Below are 15,324 nucleotides of genomic sequence, written 5' to 3' on the forward strand. Positions count from 1 at the left end.
TCCTCAATCCTGTAAAGTTTGCTTTACCAAAGTTGTATCTTCCTCGCCTGAATAGTTCATCTCTTGGCTCCACAGTCCCTTCTGTCATTTGGAACTCAGTCACTACATGATCATTTTTTCCTGTAGGACACAGACATGTTAGAGATTCATTTACGTTAGGATCTTTGGTTAGCAGTACATCTAGTATTGATGGTGTGTCATCCTCCTGAAACCTTGTCTCTTCTTTGACCCACTGTGTCATTACATTATTTGTTGCTATATTTAACAGTCTACTGCCCTTTTGAATCCTCACCATCTCCTGAGTCCCGCACCTCCCAGTTCACCTCCTTACAAATAAAATCTTCTGTCAAGATTATGTTGTTGCTTTTCTCAGTCACATCCTGTAGGTATCTAACCATGTCCAACAACATCTCTTGGTATTCTTCCTCATTCCCTGCACTTGTCTTATGGGAGACATATGCTACTGCAATGTCTCTCCTGCCTTTCCCTCTGGTATCTAGTTTCATATTTATCACATCATCCATACCTTCTCTCAGTTCAGCATTATCCACATTAACCCCTTAAACGCAGCCGTGAACAGTCGACCCCCCCTGAGTGACGGGGTTGTATCGCGGTCTGAGTACCTGTAGGAAAATATTAGCCAAAAATCAGAGATTAACCCTAGATCATTATACTTGGTATGGCAGATAGTACTTACATTCAGCTTTCTCCAGAGACAGGTGTTGAGCCTTCGTGGACTACCCAAGGACTTGTGGAGACTTGCAAAGTTGGGTAACCAAATCTTCACTTTCACACCTCCAGCAACTCGGTTTCCCCTCTGCCACAGCCTCATTCTGTCACAGTAAACTTTATACTACAACGTAAAGGTAGTTTGGAATCCGTATTTGTACAATAAGCACTGAAAATAAGGCTAAAATCATCGGAGCGTACGGCCGACATGCACCGCGGCGGCAGTCTTCCCGTCACTCAACAAACATTTCCATTTTCACAGCTAAAAACATGTATACTACATTATTTTCAATCATATTACTTCCCAAAAGATCACCACGGCGCGCTTTTTATTCTGCCTTACGCCCGCCACTTTATTCTCGTTCCTGTCGGCCGCTTGCACTGACTCGGAAGAGCTAGAACTCGCCATAATGTCACTTTGAAAGCCTGCGGTAAACTGACGCTAAACAGGGGCAAACCGTGAGAAAAAAAGCTAGTGTTACAACTGGGGAAACAAGCGTTTCTTATTAGCATAAACTGCTTGTGAAAGGAGAGCGCAGATTTTCAGTTCTGAGCACTCAGAGCGCTGCCATGTATCACAGCCAGGTTGGCCGGGCCATGGGGGGGGGGGGGGGGAATGCGACCTTGGCAACAACTGAGGTCAGTAGTACAAAGGTAAAGTATGCTAATTGTAGCTAAAGGGTGGTGGTACTGATAGACAATACCAGCTGGAGCCTGCTTGCCCGCGGTTATTCAAAATTTACTAGAATCGCAAATGCGACGATCCGCCGTTATGTCCTTTTTGCCGAGCGTCGCAAACGAGACGATCCGTGTTTAAGGGGTTAAAGCTGTTCTTCACTGCTATCATCATTCCTCCTCCTGTTTGTTCTTTTCTGTCTCCTCTCCATAGTTTGTATTTCCCATCTCCCATTGGGATTTTCAATATCCTCTCTTAGTTTGGTCTCTGAAAAGCACATAATGTCTGGCCCGTATACCCTCAAGAAATCGTTAATTTCTAAACTCGCCGAGATTAGACCATCCACATTAGTATATGCCAATTTCAATCTTTTGTGTTGTTTTTTATTTCCTTCTCCCTTCCTCTCTCCATCAGTACCACTTCCTCAATTTCTGTTCCATAACTCTCCAATAGAAGTCTGTCTTCTCTTCCTCCGTTCACTGGTCGTTTTTTTCCTTAGCTTCCTTTACAAGCTCCATTATTTCTGCTCTTTCTTCTTGATTTGCACCTCTCCGTATCCAAACAGTCTTGAGCCTCTCCTTGTCTGCAAATTTCCATGTCTTGTTGATCTATCTATCTATCTATTGCCAGATGCTTCAATCCCATTCGGGGTGGCCACAAACAAATCGCCTCCACGGCGCCCTGTCCCCCCTCATTTCACTGCCCTGCTCCCAACTCACACCCCCCTCTCTCATATACCTCTCCATCCCATCTCTCCATCTTATCCTTGGCCTCCCCCTCCCTCTCCCCCCCTCCACCTCACTCACATACACTCTCTTTGTCAGTCTTTCACCCTCCATCCTCTCCACATGGCCAAACCACCTCAGTGTATTCCTCCTAACGCTTCCTATCACATCCACATCCACACCACAATTCTCCTTTATATCCTCATTTGTCAGCCTGTCTCTCCATGTGACTCCACAGGCTTTTCTTAAATAACTCATTTCCACTGCTCTCACTCTTGACTTGTGTCCTTCCAACAACGTCCAAGCTTCACTTCCATACGTTAGAGTTGGTATCACAATACTGTCATGTAGTAACTTTTTCACTTCCATGCTCACTTCCCTGTTTCTTATCACTGCTTTCAAAGAACCAACACCTTTCTTTCCTGCTGTACCCTTTCAAGCACTTCACCCTCCAAACCTCCATCCTTACTCATCACACTACCCAAGTACTTAAACATACTCACATTTTCCAAATCCTCACCATCTTTGCTTTCATGATTTCACTTATTGTGACCTGAGACTGAAATTTAGCTTTCAGTGGCCTTGCCTCTCCCTCCTCAGTCCTCATATCATCCCAGCCTAAACACATCTTCAGTCTCTTCTTGAGTTTCGTTGTTACCCTCCATAACAATTGACACTATCTCTTTCTCTTTCTTATCTTAATAACAGGTTTTTCTTTCAAACCTCAGATTATCACACTTTTTTTTTTTTTCTACATCTCTGACTGGAGATTTTGCACCTTTTAGTACCCTTACCACTTCTTTTTCCACCTTTTCCTGATTGTCTTTTCTATGCTGTTCTTTAATTGCCTTTAAATTGTTTTCTCTCTTGAGCTGTTTTATTTCATTTGAGGCTGATTAATTTTTCACTTTTAATTCTGTTGCTTTTCTCTCTTGCTCATTACTGCATGAGCAGATGCTCTCTGACTCATTTTTCATTACTAGGGTCTGTTCCTGCAGCTCTTTAGTTACTGACCATACCTTTTTTAAGTCCTTGGCATTCATGTCAGTGATTTTCTCCACACCTGCTGCTCCTGTTTGGTTCAGTTTGAAACTTCCATTATTCAGGTCTTCATTAGAGAATTCTGTAAAGTCATCTTCGCCATTATGCAGCTTAAAGTCCCACTGTGTCTTGTGCCGTTATTTGACTGAATCTTCCAGCTTTTTCACTGATATCAGACAGGGCCACCACTCACGCATTCATATCACATAATCACAATAGGTTGGCCACCTTTTTGCCGCTGATTAGGTGTTTTTCTCAATGAGTCAACAAGGACCTCCGCTGCAGATGGCATCTCACATGTGCATTCTTCCCTAATTGTTCTTACCTAATTGTATCTTTGCTGGAATGAGTCAAGCTCGTACTGTCCTGTGTATCAAACCGTTTTTATCAAACATATCCTTAAATTCATGAAAAGTTTAGGCAATCACTATTTCATTCGGTAGCGCATTCCACTGATCAATTGCCCTATTCGAGAAACTGAATTTCCTTATGCCTTTGTCGCCTCTCTTTTTATGTCTTTTTTTTTCAGTGTCCTCTTGCTGATGCCTCCCCATAGGTTATTACTCGATGTGTATATTCTCATTCCATGAGATGCATTTATATAGCATAATCATGTCTTCTCTTTTCCTTCTCTCTTGAAATGTTGGTAGATTCAGCTTTTTTAGTCTTTCTTCATAGTTTAGATCCTTTGAGCTTGGCACCTGTCTTGTAGCGGCTCTGTGTTTTTTGAGATGAGGATTCCAGACTATTGATGCAGATTCCAGGGTTGGTCTGATGAATGATGTTGTTATCTTTCTCAGCGTGTTTTCATTTATATATGTGAATGGTATTCTCATATTAACAAGCAGTGTATGCATGTTTAATACCTTATCATTTATATGGTCGGCCGGTGATAGTCTGTTATTGATAATCATTCCTAGGTCCTTCTCTCTTTCTGATGTGTGTAGAGTTGAACTTCCTATCGTATAATCCCAATCTGTTCTTTTTCCACTTTTACCAAACTTAATTACATGGTATTTGTCCACATTGAATTCCCTTTGCCATCTGTTGCTCCATTCATGAAACTTATTTAAATCTTCTTGTAGCTCTCTGCAAGAGTTTTTGTTTGCAATTCTCCTTTGTATATTTGCATCATCAGCAAACATATTTAGATAGCTTCCATTTTGAATAATCCTGTCAGTATCATTTATATATACTAAAAGCATAACTGGTGCCAGCACTGAGCCCTGTGGAACTCTGCTAGTCACATCCCTCCATGATGAGTAATTTTTCCTTAGTACTGTTCTCATCTCCCTTTTTCTGAGAAAATCCTACATCCAACAGTGCAGATTACCTTGGATTCCTCCTTGATGGTACAGTGTCCATAGAAGTCTTTGGTGCGGTACTCTTTCAAATGCTGTCTTGAAATCTAAATAGATACTCTCCACTTATCGTTCTCATTTCTGTAGTGTTTCAGCAACTCTATCAAAGTACTGAAGTTTAATAGATTAGTAACACATGATTTTCTGTTTCTAAAACCAAACTGTCTCTCTGTTATCATATTGGATCTTTCCAGATGGTTTACCCAAATTTTTCTTATTAGCCTTTCTAGTACCTGGCTTCCAGCACTGGTCAGAGATACTGGTTGGTAGTTGAGTGGATTCTGTCCATTTTCCTTCATGAACAGGGGAACAATGTTTGCTTTCTTCCAAATATCATGTAGTTTACCCTGACTTAAGGATTCCTTGAATATTAAACATGTTGGTGTGCTTAACTCTTCTGCACATTCATGTAGCACCCAACCTGAAATATCTTGAGGACCATTTACTTCTCCATTGTCTGATTTACTCAACTCTTCCTGTACCTCTTGTTTTGATATTTGTAAATCTGGTAATATGTGTGGGCATGAATGTTCCTTATCATCCCTCTCAAAATTACTTTCTTTTGTAAAAACTGATTGGAAATTTTTGTTAAGAACTTTGCAAACATCTTTTTCTTGGATACAGGTTATCCCTTCATCCATGAGGGACTGTATTTCATCTTTAGCTTTGGTTTTTCTTCAAATGTAACTGCTAAAAAGCTTTGGTTGATCATTATTTTATTTATAATATCTTCCTCAAACTGTCTTTGAGCTTCTACTCTTATCCTTGTATAATAATTTCTTGCCTGTTTATAGTTGTTATGTGCCATCTCACTATTCTGTCTTCTGTATCTGTTCCATAGGAAGTCTCATTTCCCTTTTGACTATTTACATTCTGTGTTAAACCATTCCTTTATCTTAATTTCTGTCTGTTTGTGCTGAGGACGATAATTTCGTACTCCTGTTTCATAAAATTCACATACTGTAGCGGTACTCTGTTCTTAGGGTAGCTCTACATTAACTGGCAAGCCAAATGATTTTCAGTAAACCAGAAAATCATTGACAGTGTTGGGTGATAACCTTATAACTAGCCAACACGTGTTCCCTACATGAGAACAAGTGGGTTGGCAGAGGGTTAGTGCCCCTCCCCAGAAAACAACTACAGTGAAATCTCAAATTTCAACAGTTTAGAATTCGATGAATCAAATTTTGATGCATTTTGGAGTGGTCTGCCAACCTTACTTTTCGATGCAAAGTCGCGTATTTCGATGCCTTCGGGTCTAGACTCAAACCAAAACAAGCAGAGATAATATATTTGATGCGAACCAAAATGCTAGAAGTGAAGGAAAATTTTAAGAAAAAGTATGAAGCTAACCTAAGCCGTGATTTCACGAGAATTAAAAGTCAGCCGAAGTTTACTTCTGTTGATGTGTCACGTCATAATGTTGACTTGGGCGCCATTTTCTTGTCCAGGCGAGGACAAAATCCAACATTGCGATGTCATTAAATTCCAAGTGGGACCCTTCAGGTTGACTTCGCCTCAACAGTGGCGTTTGAAAGACTGGAGATCATAGGAAGTAGGAAATACAAACAGAGGGAGACAGTTCCAGAGTTGACCTGTTGTGTAAATGAAGGACTGGGAGTAACAGTTAACTCTTGCATTAGGGAGTTGGACAGAAAAGGGATGAGAGTTTGTTGCTAGACGGGTGCTATGTGCCCAACGAAGAGGTGGAGGGATGCAAGCCTTAAATCTGCGTAGGGGTTGGGACAGCATATGACAAACTACAGCATGCAAGTGGCGGGCCATCCTCCTTATGTTAATGGAGTCAATTGGAACTCCTTCTCTCTCCTTTCAGTTCAAGAGTTCAAGTACATGACCAGGAACCTCTCCATCATAACAAGTGCTGGGTCAGACACTCAAATCCTCTGGTTCATGGGAGATCCCCCGTAGACCCGCACATCTTCATAATGGCATCCTTCTTCCCCAGGATCATATGAATAGTTGACTCGTTGACTTGATACACCTCAGTGATGGAACAATTACGTTCTCCTTTCTCTTTCCGCTTAACGACACAAACTTCTGCTCCTCTTTCGACGTCTCACTGGGTCACGGTGTGGCGGCATGGTCAGGGTGGGTCAGGTGGCCAAAAAAAAGAGCAAAGATAACACCCAGCACATGTGGATCCAGAGCACAGGGAGATGATAGGCTCAACTGGGACAGGAATGCTCAGTGGACCGTGATGACACCCTGCACAGACATGTGACAACCATATGTCATTGGCTGATGCAACCCACTCTGTGACTATCACTGCCTGCGATATGTCTGTTCCCACCGCATTATGACCATTTTTTTCATGTAATGACTGTTTAAACCATAATTTGTGGCCTCAGGCTGCATGATTCCTATCATCATAGTATAGTATGGAATTTTTAAAAATGGACAGATTTTTTCCCCCCTCGTTATATCTGTCATTTTCACGTTTTGACTGTATCCTGGCCTCAAAAATTGCCTTCCATGTTATGAGATTCACGCATTCTGATCATGTGTTAACCCCTTAACCACGGGGCGTCACTTTCGTGATGCTTGGGAGCAAGGGATCATACCGCAGGACGTCACTTTTGTGATTCTGTGTTATTTTGAATTCGCCCGGGCTTTCAAGTGGTGGCTTGTATCATCTATCAGTTCTGTCAATGTCCAACACTAGTCAGCACTCCTAATCTCATCTGTACTCCCATCCGTTGTTGACAATTTAGCCATTTCTCTCCGTTCTTGACTCCCCTCCCTACCTTCCCTCCATTACCCTCTCCTCTCGCCTGCCTGGCCGTGCTGCACTAAGTAAATCATCCCCAGAATTTTCCACTGATTTCATCCATTGAAGTAAACCGTACGCCCTATTCTTATACAAAATAATATATACAAAAAAGAAATAAGGTAAGTGATAGTGCCATACACCTGGAATTGGCTAATTATCACCTGACAGCACCTCACGTGCACTCGTTCGCTAATTTTCCCTGTTTATTTCCTTTGAAATATGCCGTATAATCTATTCTCGTTATGAAAATATATATAAGAATGGAAGGGAGAAGCCTAAGTGATATTTACGTTCACCTGGAACTACCTAATTTATTATGTATTGTCTGGATTTCCTGCCAATCATTTCATAGCGTTTATATTAGCAGCTGTCACCACGCTGACATTGGCAGCCTTTCACTGCCCTTAGGCCACCACAGCATTTAGTTTACTGTCATCTTTCAAGGTGAAACCACTTCGGATTCGCGCCTGTCCAATTCCGCTGCTTTTTAGCCTCATGCAAAGGGCCCTGTGACCTCTACCTCTACTGAACCTCATTTGGAAAGGGGTAAAGGGCTAAGTGACTGCTGTGGAACATGAACTGGCTAATTTATCAATGAAAATGATGGACAGTGACTACGATCTTTCTGGAGACTAAAACAGTGCAAGTGGAAATGTAAATAATGTGTAAACAGCAAGTGAAAGCAATGAATGTAAATATAACTGAACAGTGGAAAATAGTTTTATGAGTTACTGCAAGTGACAGTGCATAACACAGTGTAAATAAAATAGAAATGTAAATAATGTAAATAAAATAGAGAATAAATAGAAATGCAAATGAGTAGTAATATAAGAATATGAGTATATATACTAGGAGTAATGAAAGTGAAAGTTTCACTCTGGCATGTATGAATACTATGAGTTATGGAAGTGAAAATGAAAGTGACAGATTCGCTCTCAACGCTAGTATACAGGATGAGAAAGTGAATGCTACGTATTTTACTTAAAGAGAAATTGAATACCTAGTGACAATAAACTACTATTACTGAAGGAAACTTATGGATAAAGACTGCAGATATATATAAGTGTTATATAGTAACAGAAATATAAAGTGGGAGTGTTTTTATGAATAATAAATGACAGAATACCAGCGGCGAACGAGCGCAAGTGGGAAGCTCGTACGCGCTCATAATTTTTATTGCTTTCACTTTTTTTTTTTTTTTTAGTATGGATTCCAAACAATTTGAAAATCATAGAATAGTGTTTCTAGTGATAATATCAGGCTGTGGTAATCATATTACGGGTTGTCGGGAAATGTAAAGTGGAGACTTCGTTACCCAACTTCAGAAGTCTCCACAAGTCCTACGGTACTCGACAAAGGCTCAGCAAACATCCCAGGAGAAAGCTAAAGGTATGTGCCATATGCATATATAATTATAATATTCTAGGACTAATAACTGATTTTTGGCAAATATTTTTAGAGAGAGTGCGAATACCCCCGCGGGACACGCAAGGAGCGCCAAAACAACCCCGCGGTTTAGGGGTTAAGTGAGAGTTGGCTGTATATATATATATATATATATATATATATATATATATATATATACATACACATATATATATATATATATATATATATATATATATATATATATATATATATATATAATATATATATACAGTATATATATATATGTATATATATATATATATATATATATATATAAAACAACTCATAGTCCATTCCCTGAGGCTAAGTATCCCTCATATGTGCCACAGACTTTCATCTGACACCATTTTGGCTGTAATACCTACTATCTGTAATGAATACAGCTAGGACTGTCACAGTTGGTGTGTCGTGATTAAAATACTTTAGAAGTAATGTTTTTATAACAATTTGGTAGGTCTTGTTGAAGGTCAGTAACATCTGCTTTAACCCCTCTGTGGCTGTGCCTCCGGACTTTGTCTTGACCCACAGGTCAACCACGGGGCCCCCCCCTTTTTTTTTTTTTTTTTTTTTTTTTTTGAAAACAATTTTTTCTTGCCAAATTGTAGAGGCATGTCAGTTGCACCTGGCAGTGTAATTTTGAGCTTCATAGACCCATTCTGAGCCATGCAATGGAGCATGGAATTTGTACAAATTTAAGCAGATGATATCAGTGACAGATTTTTTTTTTCACTCCCCAGATTATTTCAGTGGTGCTGAAATGATTAGAAATGACTAGGTAAGTGTATTACAAACAAAATCAACATACGATATGATAGGTTTCGTTAAAAAATCATGATACTGTAATTATTTTTTTCACATTTTTTTTTGTTTGTTTATGCAAATATCAAATTATTTCTAGGTCTGGGTGGTTTAGTTTATGTCCAAAGAGAGGCAAGAGATTATATTTTAGACTCTAACCAGTTAAGGGTTCTCCTTTGTGTGAACAGGCCAAACCACAGCACCTAAAATTTGTTACGACTCATGATTAGCACCTCATTGGAGAGAATTAGTTTGAGGGGAAAGGGTGGTTTTACATCCTTATATTCTCCACAAGAACAACTCACATGTAGCTGGAATGATTGTGCAAAGCAAGAAATAAGTAAAATGAACAAGTTCAGTAAATAATATGTGGACTGTACTTATGAATAAAAATATAATTATGAGTTTTTCCCCTTTTTTTATGTTTATAATGTTTATTCCTGTATGGATTCCCCCCCCCCCCCGTGGGTGGTCTAATTCTTGTGGAAAGAGAGAATATGGATGCTTTTTTTTTTTTCAGTCTGCTTTGTGTGTATAGGCAAGACCACCTCGACATGGATGGGGTAATAAAAGAGGTACAAGGTAGGGTAGTGGATGTTGGAGTGGCCCTGGTGAGAGAGGATAGTGTTTGGAAACTCCCTGCGCTGTTGTTTGCAGATGATACTGTGTTGTTGAGTGAAGACGAAGGGGAGCTGCAAGGCTTGGTGGATGAGTTTGGGAGAGTGTGTAAGAAACGGAATCTAAAGGTGAATGTAGGGAAGAGTAAAGTGATGGTCTTTGAGAGAGGTGAAGTCAGTGAATGTACAGCGAGGTTGGATGGTGAGGAATTGGAAAATGTGAGTACGTTTAAGTACTTGGGTAGTGTGATGAGTAAGGATGGAGGTTTGGAGGGTGAAGTGCTTGAAAGGGTACAGCAGGGAAGAAAGGTTGTTGGTTCTTTGAAAGCAGTGATAAGAAACAGGGAAGTGAGCATGGAAGTGAAAAAGTTACTACATGACAGTATTGTGATACCAACTCTAACGTACGGAAGTGAAGCTTGGACGTTGTTGGAAGGACACAAGTCAAGAGTGAGAGCAGTGGAAATGAGTTATTTAAGAGGAGCCTGTGGAGTCACATGGAGAGACAGGCTGACGAATGAGGATATAAAGGAGCGTTGTGGTGTTGATGTGGATGTGATAGGAAGCGTTATGAGGAACATACTGAGGTGGTTTGGCCATGTGGAGAGGATGGAGGGTGAAAGACTGACGAAGAGAGTGTATGTGAGTGAGGTGGAGGGGGAAAGAGGGAGGGGAGGCCGAGGATGAGATGGAGGGATGGGGTGGAGAGGTATATGAGAGAGGGGGGTGTGAGTTGGGAGCAGGGGAGTGAAATGGCGGGGGACAGGGCGACTTGGAGGCGATTTGTTTGTGGCCACCCCAAACAGGACTGAGGCGTCTGGGAATAGATAGATAGATAGATAGATATTCACCATGACAACACCTCATAGCTTGCTGAAATGTTTGTGCTAAACAAGAAATATGTAAAATGAACAAATTTAGTACATAGTATACTGTATTATGTCAGTCTATCTATCTATCTATCTATTGCCAGCCACCTCAATCCCGTAAGGGGTGGCCACAAACAAATCGCCTCCATGTCACCCTTTCCCCTACCATTGCATTGCCCTGCTCCCAGCTCACATCCCCATCTCTCATATACCTCTCCACTCCATCCCTCCATCTCATCCTTGGCCTCCCCCTCCCCCCCCCTCCACCTCACTCACATACATTCTTCTTGTCAGTCTCCCACTCTCCATCCTCACCACATGGCCAAATCACCTCAGTGTGTTTCTCCTAACACTTCCTATCACATCCACATCCACACCCCAATGCTCCTTCACTTCCTTATTTGTCAGTCTCTCTCACTCTCTCCATGTGACTTCACATGCTCCTCTCAAATAACTTATGTCCACTTCTCTCACACTAGGCTTCTGACCCTCCAACAGCATCCAAACTTCACTTCCATATGTTAGAGTTGGTATCACAATGCTGTCATGCAGTAACTTTTCCACTTCCATGCTCACTTCACTGTTTCTTACCACTGCTTTTATTTATAAATAAAAATATCGTAATTATGAATGTGTTACCTCCTTTTTTGTTTATAATTTTTATTCCTGTATGGAGTTGTTTATTTTATACTTTTGGTGGTTTAGGAAAGGGAAGAGAAGGAAAGGGGGGAGAAAAGTAATGGGTGCAGCACTTTCTTTTCTTGACTTTCTTCTTCTTACTTACACTAACACTTGAGGGGAGCAGAAGACTGAAATCCACTCATGACTGATTCAGGAGATGTACTGACTGTTTGAGTGGTTTAGAGGCTACAGTAGGTCTGTGTCAACATCTCCCAGACCTCTGTTCCCATCCCCCCAATTTTTGCAATTTCCTACAAGTCGCGCTGCATTGATGCCAGCAGCCAAACTACGGTAAATTGTTGTTCAACTCCGGAGGCCACAGAAGGGTTAACAAAAATCATTAGACTATTCCCTACCTCTGCAAGAGATTGAACTCATGTATCTAGACATTTGACCACGATCTTCCTGTTAGGTGAGTGTATTGGATGGTGGCCAATGACCGGGGAGCGACTGGTGCGTGTACGAGTCCGAGGCACCCAGGAACCTACACCGCCTCTACCATATGATCATCCTCTCTCTACACTCCTCCCATTGCACAACAAGGTCAGAGGAGTAGTAAGGTTATCAGTAAGATATAACATTGATTCTGGTGATGTACAGTAGTTTCCAATTTTATTCTTGTGTCCAAATAGTTTTATTCAACTTGAAGACTTCTCATAGTGAAGGGGCTTAATGAAGGCTGTATCTTCAGTAAGACCTTCAGTTAGAAATGTCTCCCCAAAACTGCGTAAGATCATCTGGAGATACGGAGAATAACATAGAGAATGTCATTGAATTGAGGGAGTTAAGAGGAATAAATGCAAGTACATAGGCTGGTAGACAAGTAGGTGAGAAAATGTTATCATGATCTTTAATAAGTGATGGAACATAACTAATTAGGTATCTTTTCGTAGCCCCTCCAGCTTAAAGATGTCATTCCTGTGATGAACAGAATTGTTTACCATTAGCTAAATAACGAGTCGGTGTTCAAGATTAGAGGTTTGGCCATATATAGAAATGAAACAGTGTTACCCGTAATCTAATATGGACTGGACTTTACGGAAGGGATGACTGTCAGCGAGAGACAGAGCGATTCAGCATTTAGAACAGTAAGTGAAAGATGAAAACTCGCATCTCAAGGTCAGTTCAAATAGTGGTGATCTGATTGGACCAAACTTGGTTGAAGGGTTGAGGGTTAAGTAAGGAGGAAGAGTGAAAGAAGAGTTCTGAGCGATGTTGAAGCATGCATGGAAAATAGGGAATGTGAGGGTGCATGGAGTAGTTGGTGAGTGGGCTGTGCCTGTAGAATGGATGAGAATGGTATTGTTCTAGTGGACATTTGTGCAGGGAGGGGGTTGGTGGTAGCTAATATCCTCTTCAGGCGCACAGTGATCCACAGGTATACATGGCGAGTGATGAGAAGGGTGGGTAGTGAACTGAAAGAAAGGAAGGCAATGACTGATTATGTGTGTGTGAATGACAGAATGAGAAGCTGTATACTGGCTTTAGTGGACATTTGTGTGGTGAGGGGGTTGGTGTTAACCGGTACCCTCATTAGGCACAGGATGATCCACAGGTATACATGGCAGGTGATGAGAAGGGTGGGTGGTGAATTGAGTGAATGGAAGACAGTGAATGATTATGTGTGTGTGGATGACAGAATGAGACGGTATGTATTGGATACTAGGGCATACAGAGGTACAAATGCAATGGATGAATAGAAGAAGAGTAGTGCAGGAGGAAGTTGTTCATACAAGGATGGCAGAATGGTTTCAAGAGGATGAAGAAAAGGTAGAATATAAAAGAAGTGGAGGAGTTTTTGGGTAAATATGATTTGGAGCAGGTGGGAGAGATGGAAAGTGTGTGCATAATATACACAGAGGGAATCTGTGCAGCATGTGAGGTGGTGAATGAGGTGAATAGAAGATGAAAGGGGGTCCAAGGAACAGCATGGTGGAAGGAAGAGGTGGTACAAACTGTGGCACAAAGGAAAAAGGCATATTGTGAGTGGATGGGAAGCAAAGGCATGGAGGAAGTTGAGAGACAGAATAGAGCACTATGTAGAGAGGAAGAGGAGGTGAAAAGATTAGTAAAAGGGAGTAAAGAGTGGATGAGGAATTTGGAAGGAATTTGAGTGCATAGTGGAGGGAATGTAAGAAAATATTCTGGAAGGAGGTCAAGAGATTTAGACAGGGTGAAAAAGAAAGTAGTAGGGGAGTGAAAGATATAAAGGGTAGATTGGTAGTGGAGAAGGGAGAAAAAGTGAGCAGATGGAGAGAACACTTTAAGGAATTGTTAAACATAGAGAGCAAAATTAGTGCAGGTATAAGTGGTTGGGGAATGGCTGTGAAAAGGAGAGAGATGAGAAGGGAGGAAGAGGTTAATACGATGGAAGTAGTGGAAGCAGTGAAGAAAGTTAAAATGGGGAAAACCTCAGGAATTGATGGAGTGTGTAGTGAAATGCTGAAACACAGGGGAGAGATAGTAGTAGAATGGATATGGAAGAGGTGCAGATTAGCCTGGGAGGAAGATAAATTCCTGAAGATTGGAGGTCGGGGAGAGTCCCAGAGGACTGGACGTTATGAATGATTATTTTCCTTTATTAAAAAAAAAAAAAAAAAAAAAAAAGGTGGTAAACAGGGGATTTTTTGTCATCTTAGTGTCCATCCATCTATCCACCATCTAATCCTGTGTTGTCCCATGAGAAGCATAGGAGCCTGGACTAGGCAAGTTGGTCCTGACATATGAGATGAGAGTGACCAACCTCACTTATCCCTGAGTGGCATTGCTTGAGCAAAAAACCCTAACCACCACTTGGATAGAAAACTGCACAGGCTCAATCCAACTGGAGCATCTTAGTTACCCTGTAGACCACCACGTGTCATAATTTGGTTATATGGTTACCACCCAGTGTAGTAAATGGTTTCCTGGTTTACAGGAAACCATTTGGCTTGTCACTCATTGTAGAGTCACCTATAGGCAGATAGAGCAGGAAAGAATGAAGGAAAGAAAGAGAGAAATGGAATTGTGAAGGCACCCATAGGCAGAAGGAAGAGGAAAAAATGAAAGGAATAAAGACAGAAGAGGAAGTAAGGAAGGAAGAGAGGAAAGGGCAGTCACCTGAGATCAGCACTACATTGAGTGAGTGGATGGTGAGTGCCCCCACCTGTCACAGAAAAATATATGGTAGGATACTTATTGACAGAGTTTAGGGAAATAACAGAGGAATTAGGTGTAGAAGAACACGGATGTTTTAGGAAGAGAAGAGGTTCTGTAGATCTGATATTCATCTGTAGGTCTTTAGTGGAAAAGCTACTAGAGAAAGGAAAGAAGTTGTATGTGGCTTCATGGGTTTGGCAAAAGCATATGACAGAGTGGATAGACAAGGAATGTGGAAAATATTAAGAATTTATGGAGGAAGTGGGAAGCTGTTGAATGCCTTGAAAGGTATGTATGAGGTCACTAAGGCTGCAGTGTGTGTGGATGGTGAACTGAGTTTTTCTGTCTGGATGTTGAATTGAAACAGGGATGTGTCATGTCTCCATGGTTGTTTATGGATGGTGAACTGAGTGAATTTTTCTGTCTGAAGGTTGATTTGAAACAGGAACGTGTCGTGTCTCCATGGTTGT

At 41.1% G+C, this 15,324-nt stretch overlaps 1 protein-coding gene across 1 annotated transcript in view; it reads left to right on the plus strand.

Moving 5' to 3' along the window:
• The window catches only part of Vps13 (vacuolar protein sorting 13C), a 1,164,731-nt gene that overhangs the window by 913,877 nt on the left and 235,530 nt on the right, over positions 1–15,324 (plus strand). The window contains exon 60 of the mRNA XM_080277871.1: positions 12,129–12,259. Within this exon, the coding sequence (XP_080133997.1) occupies positions 12,129–12,259 (131 nt within the window). The remainder of the gene's footprint in view (positions 1–12,128; positions 12,260–15,324) is intronic.

Source organism: Coenobita brevimanus, chromosome 71 (genome assembly GCF_032717465.1).
Source record: "Coenobita brevimanus isolate Jiangsu-jjx chromosome 71, ASM3271746v2, whole genome shotgun sequence".
Classification (NCBI taxonomy): domain Eukaryota; kingdom Metazoa; phylum Arthropoda; class Malacostraca; order Decapoda; family Coenobitidae; genus Coenobita; species Coenobita brevimanus.